The following is a 16,930-nucleotide window of genomic DNA, read 5'->3' as shown; positions in this document are numbered from 1 at the left end:
TTCCTTACAAATTAAAATATTGAAATGATTCCTGGACTATTTTTACAAAAATTATAAAAGCCTTCACAATAAATAAACGTCTTACTCATTGGAATAACAAAATTGTGTTTTTAGTAAATAATCTAAGTTAAAATGAATAATTTATTTTATTCTTTAAATAAATATATTATGTACATAATAGATGCATGTAATTGACTGTTTGTATTGTTTTGTATGTGAATCAATTAGCTTTCTTGAATTTTTTAAATATTTATAACAGTATGGATGTTATCAATTTGAAATAATAAACAATTATAATTATGTTTTTAAAGTAAATAATAACTTGAGTTAAATGTATTATGAATATTAAAATGATGGAAAAGTGCCTTGTTAAAAAAATGACAATCGACTTATTAATGTAATAAAAATAATATCTTGTTGCTGTCGTATGTAAAACTTAATTATTTTTATTGTTCAAACCTTTTTTTTATAAAATAACAATACAATATACTCAAAATATATGTCTATTATTGTCTAAAAGTGGTAAAAAAACTGTTGTGTTTCTAATTCACAAATTATGTTTTTAAAGAAGGGATTTCAACTAGTAAAAAAACATAAGTTTGAAATTATTTGTAAAAAATGAGATACATTGGTTTATTTGAAGGTAATATTCAAGATTATAGAGTTTACAAAAGTGTTCGAACTAATTAAAAGATCTCGTGTAAAAATGGATAAATTGTATTTTATGTTTAAGAAACGTGCTTAAAATTTGCTGATTCTTATATTTTAATATCTTTATGATTATCCTAACAATTTACGGTAAAGATTACTATGGACATTCATTTTATTGTGTCTACAAAGAGATATATTAAACATATTAAAGCACTTTGTATTTTTTTTCAAGTTTTACATTAAGAACTTACATTGCAAATTGTATACTCAATTACAGTAAAACTTATTATATCAGTTGATTCACACGTCGTGTTAATGCAGCGTTATGAAAATTCTACACAATTATTATTATTAATATACTTTATTTATACACATTCTTACAAAACAAAATAAAAATGCCTCTTACTCTATTCTATGTCTTACAAGAACAGAATGTTAGTTGCGGTGGTTGTAAATATGAAGCGAGTTAGATATTACAAGGAACAAAGCAATTATAAAACAAAAAATGAAGGTGTTCGATTTACAAATTTAAAATAAGATTTATGATAAGTATATTTTTTCTTTGTTAGAGTAGAAAACAATTGAGGGCGCTGGTGTTCGTGCAGCATTTTAAAAACAGTGGAGAACAATTGGGTGTTGCCAGCGTAAAAATAACTGATTTTTACTCTTTTTTTTTTGACAGCCTGACGCGCAAAAAAATGGCCGAAATATTAACTTCATAGCTTTATGAAAATGTCATCTGTTCTTGTAATACTGAGACAATGATAAGCTTATATTAATAATAGTTTATTTACCTTTTGATCGACAAGTTTGTATTTTAAATCCCCCAGAATTTACAATTACCCCATTTTTTTACATGCACGTGATGTAATATATATAGTCAAATCTACATAAAAAATTTCAACAAACAAATTTTCATGACTAGGGTCAAATCAGGCAACAAAACATTTGAACAGTTTTTTTTTTAGAATATTGAGTAATTGAAAATATAACAACTACACATAAGTTAGAAACTTTACAGTACTTTAGTAATAGTTCCAAAATATGTTTGTATTTTGATGACAATGGGCTTATCAATAAATAGTTAATTTATATACACATTTAATTATCTTAGTATATAAATGTAGAAGAACACTTAGTTTTCTTCACAATGGAATGAACAACATTGAAATAGAGTTTGTTTTCATAAAACTTAAATAAATTATGGCATCAAGACCTGTTTCATGATACAATTAGTTTTTTTCCTAACGATTATCATTTTTAGAAGTGATTATCTGTAGATGATATAAATATGCAATATAATTTTCATTTCATATGTCTGTCATGTCTAAAATATATTATTATAATTCTTTAAATGAGTCAAAATATCTTTAAATATTTTAGACTTTTATAATATTATTATTTTTTATGGTAAAATTACAATAAAAATAAAATAATGTGTAACATTTGAAATAACAATGAAAAAAAAACACAATCATATATCAAAACTCGTATTTCTGTATTCATTTTTGTATTTCTATCACCTGTGATTTATTTTGTTAATTTAAAAAGTTTGATTTCTAGATACATTAAAAAACGTTTTTTTAATTAAACCAGAAAGAAAAAAAAAATTGGGAGATAACCAATTAGGAAAAAAAGAGTCCCATAACGCATGTATAAGGGTTTTAAATGGTACAATGAGTTACCTTAAGAAACAAAAGTAATGGAAAGTCTTCAAATATTTCATATCCATTAAAAACATATTCTCGATAATTTTTAGTATTAAATGTCATCTTGTTAAAATTTTATATTAGTTCTTAAGATGTTTTAAATTAATAACTTAATAAAGCACGAGTGAATCAAAAGTAATACAGATTTTTTATACATAAATCAATTAATTTTGAACAATTTATACCAAGTAGTTTTTTTTCATGAAACAGATCCTATTTAATTATGCAATCACCAAATTAAAGGCTATGCTATAATAATGATGAAACTATAACCTTCAAACAAATGCATTTCAATTTAATTATGCCAAAAACTGATATGTTCCATTTAGTTGACTTTCGGTTCTTTCTTAAATCCATAGATAAACGTTCCTTAAATATGAATCCAAAATGTAACTAATTAAGAACTTCCTAACTAAATCCATCTTGAAAATAATAGGATGCTTTTCTTTTCACTATTGATTAATTGGAACAATTACAGATAAGTATCTGTCAAATAATTTTGAATCCTTCTTAAATATATACATGCTTCTACTTTCTATTCTGTTGTATCCCAACTTAACACAGGCCAAGGCCTCATAGAGTTAGGGATACGTTATTATTATTTTTGTAATATGCATAGAATTAGAAGTATATTATAATTCTATGGTAAAATGTACTTTTGTATGAATTAATAAATGAAAAATAAAAAAAAACATTATTTTACTGAGATAAAATATAACTTTAAATTTGTCCCAGTAATTTGTTTCAAACTATAAATTATAGAAAAATTTCAGTCATTCAACAGCCGATATGAACATCAATATTTTAGTATAAACATACTGTAGAAATTACATGATTACAACAAAAACATTCTTAACTTAACAAAAAAAAAGAAATCATAAATACGTGATAAGTAGTTTGAACTAAAATATTTAAACTATATTAATATGTATTTTTAAATGATATTTGAAGGTTTAATTAACGAAAAATACCACAAAATTTGTTTGATTAACAATCTTTATATTTCTTTACAAAAACGAAAATTTAAATTTGTTTTTCATTGCTTTTTTATTTAGTCTATTATCTTCAAACTGTAGAACATATTTTTCTATTTTTATCACTAGCTGAAAATAACTATTCAATTGAAATATTTGAGTTAGTCATAAGTGCACACAAATTTATTAAAATAATAAAACAGTTTTTGGCATAATTCATTGTGACAATTCTTATATAATTGGAATCTAGTGTACTTACTATGTATCCGGGGAATGTTAACATCACAATATCTAAAAGCAATCTATGTAAATAAATCCTAACACTCACACACACACTTTAGTTTCACGAGTGCAATCCTTAATTAGAATTTTCTAGAAGTGTCCGTTTGTGTTCTAGGGTGGACATTTGTGAACATTTCTTAAGGTTTTGTGGTCGTGTGATGACAAGTTGATAGGGATTTGCAGGTCTCTATCTAAAATCAGCTTTGAAATGCAGCCTTTTAGGCCGACGTTGTAACGCCCCACTGTTTCTGGCCAGATAGCTGCCATGCCACCTGGAAAATATTTGTTTAAAGATACAAACTTTTTGAAAATTATGTTCTCAATTCCGTAGCTCTATACTTCAAACTAGTGACAAATAAATTAACCGAATTACATTTGAAGCATAAGGTACACAGGTGAAACGATACATGACAACATCTTAATATTAGAGCATCCAATGCCGTGTCCTTCTGAAAAGATAGAATGAGGGTCGTCCTGCTGGCAGAACCCAAGCCCCATGCGTGACTCCGGGTGTTTTTGACACTGTGTTCATAAAAAAATGTCTCTTTTACCTATACGCAGTCGCCAGGTCTTATAAACCCACTATTTTGGCCAGGCTGATCCTAGAAACATGATTTTAAAATTTTGCTAAAAAAGGAAGAGGCGCACTACATACAAAAACTGTATCCTGCTAGCAGGTATAGATATCCTAATATAACCAAAAATATATGTTTTATCAGTAAGTCGTAATGTCCTGCTAGTAGGACCCAGGACGTTCTATCATTAAAGATGACATAAAATTATTCTCACGGTAGAGAATTGAGTATTCAAATGTTGAAATAAAATATGCATTTGGTAGTATTACAAAATTGAAAAGAAATAGATACATGAATTTTGCAGTAAAAATCAGGTAAAAAACAAGAATATTGCAAATCAAAAGACAAAAAACAATATTAATATCGCCATAGAAAAATAAACAATTAATTTATTAGGTCTATTTTACATAAAATTTGATTTCTTCATTTTACCCTCCTGAACATTTACATGATTTTCTATCGGCATGTTCTAGCCATATTATACCCTATGTTAAACAATACTAAAAATGATTTATTTATTACATTTCTTAAGGGCAGGCAGCCTTTGCTGGTGCACCTATATCGTTTGTACTGCTTTTTGTTTGCATTTTTCTTCCTTAAAAAAAGCATCCAAATGGTTTTTTAGCTGGTCGACCGAAATGCCTTTGAATCGTTTCACATTCCTAAGAGGTATGTTTTTCTTTTACGCAGTCATCCAATTTGCTTAAATTGGTGATACCAGCAGCAAATGCTTTTGTTTTTGAAAATTTTATGTCAAAATTAAAAACTTTCGGATCTCCTCTTTCCACCAATTTATATAAACAATATTGATTACCTATGAATAGCCCAGAATCTGTGTTCAGAGGTCTCATTCGACCAGGAGAGGCCTTTCCAACTGCTCCAAGTCCATCTATCTCAAGAACTCCAGACTGACCCTTCCTGTAAATAGAAAATACATGAAAATAGTGTATTTTAAAAGCACCTCTTAGCAATTGAACACAATGCAGCTACATTTTTCAATGCACCTGTTTTAATATTTGTTTGCACCACAGGCCAAAAGACCTGACAACCGTGGTGTATTGCAGGACCAAATACCTTGTGTTAAGAAAAATGATATCTTTTTTTTAGTACCGGGAATTGAACCCATGGGGGATATTCCAAACGCTCTCACGGCCGTAGAAAAAAACATTCATCTCGGGTACTTGCAGGGCAGATGAGGAAACATCTATACACATTCTATGTGATTGTGACGCTTTACATCATAAAAGGAACCTCATCCTCGGGGGACCACTGCACTGGTTAAACCTGAGGATGTTAAAGAGCTCGCCCCCTACATAATAACCTAATACATTAAGGATCTGGGCTTGAAGGGGAAGATTTAGGTTTGAGAAAAATCACATTTAATTTTTGTGTTCTCACCAAGAGTTGAACCCTGAACCTTCTATGCGTGAGTCAAGGGTTTTAACCATTTCACCACGCAGGTTGCCGGGATTTAAAAAATATTATAACTGAGTGGTTTTTACAGCGTTATTCTGAGTGACAGATTATTATTTTTTTTTTAAATAAATATTTGTGTTCTAAGCATTATTCTGGGTGACAGATAATTATTATTTCATCCATTTTTTTGAATAAATATTTGTGTTTTTATGATTTACCTATTTATTTATTAGAAAATGAGAACCAAGTTGTGGTAGAGTGTGGTACGATGCTCGGACCTCTGATCCCTGGGTCCGGGACACTACCCACGGAACCACACTCCTGGGTTATTATTATATTTAGCAATCTTTATATTTTAAAATAAATATTTTTCAAAAAATAAATTGTGAGGCTCAAAAGGATGAAATTTCATAGTGCCCGAGATTCTAATAATTTAAATGAGGCCTGAAGGGCCGATCAACTGAGGCCCTCAGGGCCGATAAAGCGAGGTCCGAATATCCTAGCGTGTAACTGCTAGTAAATATTTATTTATTTAAAATAAAACCGGAATTAATTTGAACTAATGGTAGTGCAAACTATTGTATAACTACTTATCGGCCTTCGAATTTTTTTTTCACCGGTTTTCAGACGTACCCATCTCTCTGTCAAGACTCACACTTTATCGGATAATATTATCTAATTACTAAAATACACCATCACCAAAGTACACGAAGTATTCAGGAAAATATTTAATTACTTGCACATATTTTTTATATTTTTTTTTATTCACTACATGGAAATATTTTTTGACCCATAGTAAAGGACGTGACCGAACACTGTTTGTTTCACCTTCACCATTCACATTTATTAGATATATCCGCTTGGAGAAGACGAAAATCACCCAAAGTTGTCAGTTTAAATATTTGACCATAAAGTTAATGCTTTTAATATAAATAATAAATTTATTTGATTTATATTACCTGACTGCTCTCGCTCTATGCCACAATCCATCGTCAACTTTAGTTTGGTTCGCCCTTATAATAATTTCACCATTGCCAGCGTCATATCTGGAAAATCATGGTCATTATTAAAATTAATATTTTCTTAAATATATGCGTATAACTGCAAAAGAGATAATTAGGAAGTCAGTGCTACTGGAAATTAGATATAAAAAATGTGTTCTTACACCCGGTAAAAATTACAGCATTTAATTATTGTATATCGAAGTTTCTTGAAAATGTAAGAAAAATGGTTTGACTAAAATAAACAACGCCACAAGTTCACTCGGATAAACCGATGATAGTGATGTGATAGATTTCCTGTTTTCGGGAAGCTAACTCACTAATCAGCAGAGCTCTCCGACGAGAATTGTGACATCACGCGCGGTGTAATTTCAAAATTACAAAGACACAATTCTGAATACATTTTTTATATTTATTGATATTAATTTATTTATATTTTTCTAACATGATCTACAAAACTTGGACATTTAGAAAAAAGTTAATTATGTATTGAATAATGAGAATTAATTGGTTGCATTATTAATGGCTCCATAAACAGCACTGGATCAAATGGGCGCTAGCACTTTGTCACTAACTGAAAAGAGATAAATATCCCTCTATTCATTACAAGGACTCAGAATCACTATAATACAATAATCATTGGTGCAAGTGTTGATAAGTACTTCACACTTATCAACCATTTAAATACATTTAGTAATTAATGCCTTCAGTTAAAAAAAAGAGACTACTTTAACATATTAACCTAAATGTCAAAAGACCAGCTTCGACTCCAAGAGACATGAAGGTATCGCCAGGAGCCATTCCATCTCTTCCCAACCAGAGAAGAAGTCCTTCTGAAGAATGGCTACGGAATCTGATGTTTATGTCAACTGCATGGCTGCTAAGCCTATAAGCAATATAAAAAAAGACATTGGTTTTATTTAATTATTATAGTTCATTTAATTAGTAAAGTTCCTTTAATTATAAATTTAGGATGACCAGCAAAATTCGTTGTCTCAGCATTAAGAATCTACGTAATACACGAGCCAGCAAGATCGAGTAAATACCATTTTAAACATTTTGTACGAGATCGATGAAACAATGTATTTTTTTATTTACAAGAAAAAGAAAAATTGCATACTGTATTTGCCCGAACATAACGCGGACTTGAATGTAACATGACCTATATATTTGGAGTAGGAATGAAAGGAAAAATTCAAATATGAAAAAACAATTGATTAGGTAAGTCGTCTTATAAAAAATATGATTATATGATACCTCTTCTGCCCCCAGATCTCACCTACGCAACCAACACGCGCCCAAACTGTGCGTGCTGTTAATATAAATGTGCGGCGAAAAGGCTTGGATGTGTGCGTAGGTAGTGTGAACTCTTCTAGACACATCCTAAACCCCCGGATATAACGCAATTGTTTTTTTTAAAAGTATTTTTATAACTTGGTAATTTTATTCAAAAAAACGATTAAGTGTTTTTTGTTGGAAAAAAATGTAAAACCTTAATGTGAAATTAAAAATACTAAATAAAGACCTTCACTTAACAGATTTTGCTGGCGCCACGACAATAAGAATATTATTAAGGGAAGATTTTTCAAATTTATTTGTACGTATGTTTTTGGTTTGAATAAGTTTCGTCCGTTTTTTTTTAAAATTTGAAATGAGGACCAAAAGTAAAACAAAATTATAAAGGTTGTAACGTCAGTCAAAATAAAGTTTTCTGTCCTACAAGATATTGTATTTTGAACGCTTGTAGTCAAATAAAATAATATTTGTAACATAAAAGCAAATACAATATCTCGTAGAAGAGAAAATTTGCTTTTACTTTTGGTGCTATTTTTTTTAATTTGGAACAATACAGCCATAACTTATATTAACATCTAACACCTTTGTCTTAAAAACTCGTTTTTAAAGTAGGCATTCAACTGGGCTTAACTCGAATCAAAACACTTATAATTTTTTGGGTTGTGGCTTATTATTGCATGGCTCATTTGGTACCTAATTCATTTAAAGATCCATCTTTTATTCTAATACAATTTTCAAATATTCAAGTAAATTGCTATTCTTTAATTTTAATTGTATTATTTTACTCTATTTTCTTTCTTTAATTTTTTTTTTCTTTAAACTATTTTTATCTGTTCATTATTTTATTTTATTGTATGTTTATTATTTTATATGTATACAGTATTATGTCTGTACTCTTTTGATTTGATTATTAATCAAAACCAATGTCTGAGCACCCGATGACCAACTATTATTGAATAGTTTATCGTGACAAAATATATTTTAATACTTTGTTTACTTTATAATGTATTTATATTGTAATAATGTGTATATTTTATTGAATAAAGACTCCATGAAAAAAAAAAGATGGCTTATTGTTATGCGCATAACTAATACTGTAACTATAGTCCTTAAAATATAGCTTGATTAGAATGACAGCTGTCAAACTAATTTAATTAGTGATGGGAAATTACTGATCACTGATCAAATCGATTTTATCAGTTATTTCATGCAATCACGAAACTCTGTTTCCGAAAATTGATATAAAAATCGAAAAAACTAGCCTATTGTAGTGTGTATAACACAATTGTTCACCAAAAAATGAGACATTTATACTTTTTTCATGAACAACATCAAACGAATAATTTTTTTATTCGATCAATTTACATTGATCAATTTGTCCCATCTCTAACGTTTTTGCAAAATGATGTAACCTTGTAAAGCTAGGGTTTCCTAGGACAGCGGTGCCCGTATTTTAACGGCCGTAGTGAACGGTGATGCGGTGGACAGCCGTCGTAACGATGACTAGAGTGTGGTTTTCTAGGAAAACGGTGTTATCAACACTATTTAACACCGTTTCCCTAGGAAACCACTCTCTAGACGACGTTACGACGGCTTCCCATCGCATCACCGTTCACTACGGCCGTTAAGATACGGGCACCGCTGTCCTAGGAAACCCTAGCTTTAGAACGTCGTAAATAATTAGGCTTATTTTAGTTTTTTTTAGTTTTGAAGCTGATTAATGTTGATTTATGTTTTAAGCATTGTAATAAAAAAAAAATTATCACGCCAGATACAAATGATTTTTCGTGTGTCAATATACATAACTCCTTTGACGTTGCTACAAAGTTATGTCGTCACTTTTTCTGACAACTGTCATTCTAATCATGTTACATTTTAAGGACTATAATAATTAATATGTACGTAGTTTTTTTTACCTTTTTAAAGCAAGTGGATCTGTTATTTTGATGAAACTGTCATATCCTTCGAAGCTAGGGATATCTTCAGAGAGGTCTAAATATTTTGAAGTCTGTTTAGACTCTAGAGTACTCCATAGTTCATCTTTCATTATACTTTTGTCTTCTTCGATTAAACGTCCAACATGCACCTGACTGTTTAAGAAGCTCAATTTAGATGCATTGTCTTTAGCGTCACTTAGCACCCAATCTGTTTGAACATCAGAGATTTCTGATTCTTCCGTAGGAGATGCGGTAGTTATGAACGTTGCATCGATATTGTCCTTGTTTTCATCACGAAATTGTGAAAAGATGTACGGTTTTGGACCTTTCTTGGCCACAATGCTTCTATGGATGGAAGAGTTTGATTGTTTATAAGGGACATAGCGTATTTTTTCAGAATGTCCGTGTGAGTGCGTGTGGTTGCTCACATGGACGTGAGGTTCTGATGTTTCGTTGAGGAAGATAGTACATTTTTCATTTTTAATTCTGAAACAATAAAAAATATATTATTTCCAGTTATTATCAGGTACGATGTACGATGCATATGATATAATGAACATATACTTATTTCATATCGTGGGGCAGTTACGACAACTAGGTAACCTCAAAATTAGCATTTTTGAGTTACCCACTAAAAACACATATTTGTATCTTCCTCCATGAATGCTACAAATAGACAAGTCGTGATTTATGACTTGTAACTCACGAACGCTCATTTTTAAGCTACCTAGTTGAAGTAATTATCGATATAAACTATCAATTTCAAAGTTGCAATCTGCATTTCGTTGAGTTTTAACAAGCATAAATAATCTATTCTACCGCGAAACCGTCCAATTTTGCCCGTTTTTTGCAATTATGTTAATTTTCTCCAAAAAAATGTAAGTTGTGCTTTACTTTTTAATTACGAAGAATGACCTTGGTAATCATTGAATTGGGCTACAATTGTAAATTCAGTCATATTTAAATGCGATTCAAGCAATTTTAAATTTTGATGGCGGGCAAAATTACCTCCATGTTCCTCCATGTTTGCCCGCAACCATTATTTGTTGAACTGTAGCTCATATGACGTTCTTGTCTAAGAACAACTTTATTGCATTATTAATTCAAGGGCAAAATTGTCGTTTGAGTATATTTTCAATGGCTAACTAATAAAATATTCGTCTAAAAACAATTGGGAAAATTTACCTGCCAAACTCTATTTGTTTTCATACAAGCAATTTATAGGCCTTAGGGTTGTCAAAATCTGGTTAATAACTTAAGAAAAATTAATAAATCTCGTTAATTTCAAGAAATGTTTTATTTAAGTACAAATACCAATAATCCTAGTCTCAATTACCTAAATGACAATTTTTAATATCAGGTAGGTACAGACATTTAACGAAATGGCAAATACTTATACCTATGTTGTGAGAAATAATAACTGTTTCAGGAATATAGTTAACGAACAACTAAAAAGGTTAAAACTAGACGACATTAATTAAAAAAATTAATATAAATTATTTTGGAATCAAAGTTCATAGCCACGAAAGTGAAAAAATATCGTTTAAGGGTGGATAATAATGGAGGCTGGTTAACTCAAGACAATGAAAATGATCTCATGTAGAAACAAATTGTATACCACGCAAAAAATGATAAATGCTTCAGAAACTATTAAAAAGTAATATAAGGAATATAAAAACATATTATCAAATAAATTAAGAAAGGCAAAAAATAATTTAATTAAATTATCCACAATAATGATAATATTTTTGAAATTCTAAAATACCTTATGTGTGCAAAACCTTCATAATAGTTTTGATTTAATTTAAACTAATCATTAAAATAATAAAGTGACAACCCTAACACATTTTTTCGTTTGGGCAAAATTGACAACCCAGAGGCTCAACTTACGCCTTTTAATTTGCCCATCGTCATAATTCTAGATTTAAGCTACTGACAGCACATAATATAAACAGGACATGATCTAAAAACCTTTGTCTATATTATGCAACAAGAAAAACTTACCTTTGTCTTTGCTATTGAGCAGTATATTAAAAAACACAGAGTCGTAATTGGCCCGCAACAAATTACACTCGCTCTTTGACAGTTTCTGACAAGCCACCGAGTAAAGTTAGCGACTAAAGCTTCTGAGGGAAGTTAGTGACATAAATCTTCTTTCGTCCTTAATGTACCAAATTTACCGAAATCAAATGGAAATATATTTTTTTAAAGGTTGATCATCGATTAGACTTTTGGGGCAAAATATCCATCCATGGCAAAATTGGACGGTTTCGCGGTATCTCAGTTTCTTTCACTACGATATTCCCATTCGACCATTTCAATAGTTATTTTTCCTACTAAAATTTTAATTCCCTTGTCATATGATCTTAAATTAAAAAAAAAATATTTTTGCACCACAACAGGTCTGAGACCCACATTTAATTTATGTGTTTTCACCGGGAATCGAACCCGGAACCTTCCGTGCGTGAGTTGAGTTTGTTAGCGATTACACCACAGAGGCCGCCAACATTTAACATTCATCAGAAATCACTCTCCTTGAATACATCGTAGACTTTTGTAATGAAGAATTGCAGGTCTTCTTCATTCGTAGCAATAAGAAAGAATATAACTGCTTTTTGATTGTATTGAAACACTGAAAATGAAGGGTTACCCAGGGCTGCAGACACAAGTGTAGTGATGTAGTCTCGGTCGACAGAATGCTTCTCCACAAGCTCCCGGTATGCAGGCATGGGGACAGCCATCTATGTTGACTCCTCCGAGAGCTGAGGACACTATTGAGACCTCGTGATCATTAATGACAACCTGAAACGTTGAAAAAATATTATCATTTTTGGGTCATCATTTTAGGCAAGCAGCCTTTGCTAGTTTGCCGGTGAGTAATACAAATCATTTACTTCGTTGTACAAAGTGGAGTAGGGCACTTGTGTTTTTTATCAGATGAAGATCAAGAGGGTCGCAGACTTAAAATGAGGCTTTAGGGAAATTCGCATGCCAACAGTTTTCAGTCACAAACATGCATCAGCGGATGGAGAAGAGCCTTTTTTCGGTAGAGACCGTGAAGATCTATAGGACTTATTTATTTTTTAATAGAGAGTTTTATTATTTGCCTTGTGTGATTAAGGTTCTGTAATGGGTATTCTAACCTTTAGATGTTTTTATTATGTGAGGATCTGGTGGGATATTTTATACAGGGTGTTCTTTAAACCCTGTCACATCCGAAACCACGATGATCAGTATGGGCAAGAAGACATATTAGTATATTAAAAAAAATATTTAGAATGAAGAAATTAAAAAAAAAATATGAAAAAAACAAATGGTTACTGACCTCTGCAGGGGAGAAGCGAGGAGGGCATGGCCACGCGGTTGACAGTGTATCAGACTCCCCCTCCCCTCTCCTCGTTTCTCCCCCGCATAAGTTAGCAACCAGTTGTTTTATTTGATATTTTATTTTTGTAAATTTTATTCGTTCTAAAAAAATATTTTAATCTGCCAGTATGTCTTCTTGCTCATTCTGATCATCGTGGTTTCGGATGTGACAAGGTTTAAAGAACACCTGTATATATATTTTTATTTAAATTGTTGACCTCGCTTATAATGTACAAAGTTTATATTTTAAAAGGGGTTTTTGTTTCCTGGCTATCTTCTGAGTAATATTAGAAAAGGGCTATTTACTTTTTATTGTTAGCTATTTAGGCTGTTGACATTTATGGGAACTTTTCCACATTTGTTTAATGAAAAGGAAATCACAGAAAACTTATTCAAAAGAAGCCGGACTACTCATAGACATCAATAGTCCCCCATTACACTCAAAGAGATCACGGTATTTTGTGTCCTGTTATCGTTTATCATCTTTGTTACCTGTAGTAGTCTACCATGTAAGATACTAGCTCTTGCGGTAAATCCTTGTGATTTATTTCGGAATGGTCAGCGATCAGTCTCGTCAGTCCCGTCAGTTTTATTCGTAAACTGGTTCGAATTTGCCGTAGTGACGAAAAAACTACCGAAAAACATATTCAGCAGATGTAAAACTATTAACAGACATCAGCAGACCTAACTTGGAAAGAGAAAGCACTTCGTTGATGCTTATAGTTTACATAAATTTCGAATCGGTGCAACATCGTTTGCTAAGAAAAGTAGCATGGATGATTGGCCTCGAGAGGGGAAACTACACTTACGGAGAAATTGAGTCAATGTAAAAAATCTCAAGTCTACAAAAACGTAGAAATAACATCGACTCCATATTTATGTTTAATTTACTGAATGGCTTAATTGATGTATCTTTGTTACTGGAACAAGTGGCATTCAATGTTCCAATCCGCCGGTTGCGAAATAATAATGTGCTGTTCCTCGATCAACACAGCACAAACTATGGCTTGCATGCACCAATGTCCCGATTGTGTCGTATTGTAAATTCGAGATAAGATCTGGAATTTTTGGTGTAAGTCTTTATAGATCTAAAAAATCACTAAGATATGCCGGATCTTGTCTTGAGGTAGTAATTTAATTTTTTTATTGTCCTAGCTTTAATTTTATTTAATTGTATTTTATTTTATTAGTGCCTGTATTTATTATAAGAAATTGTATTTACCATCGCTAGAATGGACTGCATAAGTCCGTCAAATAAATAAATAAAGGCTTATAAAATTTACTGCCACAGGTATGTTCCTTCTAGGTTAATTTACTTTTTAGCTGTGACTTTAAATTATGTTTTGATTTTCACACGCACATTAGGTTAAAAAAATCGTGTGTGGCGTAAAACGCTTATGTATATTTTACTTTTTTTTTTTTAGACCTTTTGTATGCATCCCGTAAAAGACTCGTTGATCCCTATTCGTTTTTGGACAGCTCTGTACTGGGGTAGCCCTCCCAAGTATAGGTTTTGGGACAGCGACAGTTGGGTAAAGGCCCCGGTAGTGAGTCCTTGAGCGGACTGTGATACGGTGAACTCGTCCCTATCGTTTTCAGGAGCCAGGGAGTGAGAGATCAGAGTGAGGATTGCTAGCCGACCCGTTCTGGAGACGTTTACCGTATACCACTCTTGGAGATCGATCTTCTTTGGACTCCTAAAAATAAAAAAAATATAAAAAGTTATAATTCAGTATCACCCTTTCCCTTACTTTACCTGTGAGCACACGAATTTCTCACTTCATGCTCTCTAATATATTATGTCTAATGAGTCTGGCAATTATCTGACCAATTCCAACTCATTCTATTTCAATGGGTCAAATGTGAGAAGCTTTGTCTCATGTGCATGTAGGCGTATTCTGCTTAAGATGACATACTTAAAGGAGAAATTCGTATTTAAGATAATTATTTTTAATAACAAAATACAAAACAACGTGTACTATTTATCTGCTTTAATTAATAAAAATATATTTTAAAATTTTTCTAAAAAGGAATAATAACCCGCCAAGCCTCTATTTTGAGGCTTGTCAGCTGGTGGGATATAGAGGATATGGAAGGAGGTAATGATAAATACACCACAACACCCAGACCAATTGAGAAAAAACATATTTCTAGGATTTTTTTTCTTGCAACTGGCGGGAATCGAACCCACGACGCCAGTGTCACAGTTGGCCGTCTTACCAACTGCGCCATGGCGCCTGTGATGTTAACATTCAATTTCAATGGAATTATAGTAATTATAGAAAAAAACAAGACATTTTACACGTTCTTAAGATGGCACGAGTGTGTCTAAGATGACGCACTGCTCTTTTTTGCATAATTCGCGTGCATCTGCATTTATCTTAATGTTTTTTTTAGATGGTATGTCAGCACACAATGTGTGGCACCACCTTGCACATAATTGACAATCATCAGATTTTCTCCTGGTTTTGCATTTGCCATAAAAATAATTGCAATCCACCATGGTGGATAATCATCTTGGGTCATATTTTTACTGTAAACAGAAGCAAAATCATAATTTAGACGTTCTTTACGTATGACTCTATTAACACTTTATTTTCGTGAACTTTTTCAAATGTTTTTTTTATTCCTCTTATATTTTTTTCGTATGTCATCTTAGACCGTGTTGATTTACGTATAGAAACAAAATGTTTGTTATGTTTATCCAAAAATCTTGACATGATCCTTATTTCTTCGCTACACTCCAAGAATAAGATCCACGTTAATAACGTAATAAAACTTAAAGTATCACAAACCTGCCATTCATGCAAAAGTGAAAAGCAAAAATCAACACGACGCATTTGCGCGCACTATCCGCTGTATATAATTGTAATATTAGCTCTATTTGTACACGTTGCTTAAACTATATTTCAAGACTCTTAAGTTAATGATTTAATGTTTATTACCAGTATGTCATCTTATCAGGTATGTCATCTTAAGCAGAACTCCCCTACCTGTTTTCTCATATCACATGAGTTTCAAAACTCGTCTAGGTACAAGGGTTTCATTTTTATAATGAGTTTCCCGAATAAATAAACGAAATCGAAACCCCCAAAATACGAGTATTTTGAATCGAATTTGAAAAATATTAGAAAAAAATATTGATATTAAGTGTAACGTAAATTTAATGAAAATGTTCTAACGATTTTATGAACTGACCTTTTAAAAAATATTAATGTTTTGAGATAGAAAATGATTTTGTAAACAAATAGCGGAGATCTGCCTTAGTTGACGATACAACGGAGTTTTAAATTATTTTATCAAAATTATTACATTACATTTTTACAATTCAATTTTATTTAAAGCAATTAAAAAGTATTACGAAATGGAAAAAAATATTTATGAAGAAAAAAACATATCAAAATTTAAAATAATGGTCAAGACATATGTGATAAACAATTTATAAATTAAATATATTTGCAATGTTATTATTAGAACACACATAACAATATGTATGATATGTGTGCCCTACTTTAAGATTTAAATTAAAAAAAAAAAAAAAATATAAGCTCAGTAAATGCCTTGACTTCCATATTCCCTTATTTAAGGTATTCTCCATCCCTGTTGTAATTTTTTAATCTAAATGACTCCCGAGGGAGTGAAATCCAGTATTTTGTCTGCGAACATTTGGACAAACTCAAATATTGTAAATCCAAGAAAGTTTTTTTTTCTCAATTGGTCTGG

At 31.2% G+C, this 16,930-nt stretch overlaps 1 protein-coding gene across 1 annotated transcript in view; it reads right to left on the bottom strand.

The window, feature by feature from the left end:
- Window positions 1–2,815: 2,815 nt before the first annotated feature.
- The window catches only part of SP2353 (EGF like, fibronectin type III and laminin G domains protein pikachurin), a gene marked incomplete at its 5' end in the record, with an annotated part of 163,746 nt that continues 149,631 nt past the window's right edge, over window positions 2,816–16,930 (bottom strand). The window contains 7 exons of the mRNA XM_088237136.1: window positions 2,816–3,888; window positions 5,006–5,109; window positions 6,567–6,653; window positions 7,351–7,494; window positions 9,821–10,327; window positions 12,492–12,643; window positions 14,634–14,904. Coding sequence (XP_088093262.1) covers window positions 3,728–3,888; window positions 5,006–5,109; window positions 6,567–6,653; window positions 7,351–7,494; window positions 9,821–10,327; window positions 12,492–12,643; window positions 14,634–14,904 — 1,426 coding nt within the window. The remainder of the gene's footprint in view (window positions 3,889–5,005; window positions 5,110–6,566; window positions 6,654–7,350; window positions 7,495–9,820; window positions 10,328–12,491; window positions 12,644–14,633; window positions 14,905–16,930) is intronic.

Source organism: Micrasema longulum, unplaced genomic scaffold (genome assembly GCF_059751315.1).
Source record: "Micrasema longulum isolate JH-2025_06_02 unplaced genomic scaffold, ASM5975131v1 h1tg001653l, whole genome shotgun sequence".
Classification (NCBI taxonomy): domain Eukaryota; kingdom Metazoa; phylum Arthropoda; class Insecta; order Trichoptera; family Brachycentridae; genus Micrasema; species Micrasema longulum.
This window is presented reverse-complemented; position numbering and strand designations above follow the sequence as displayed.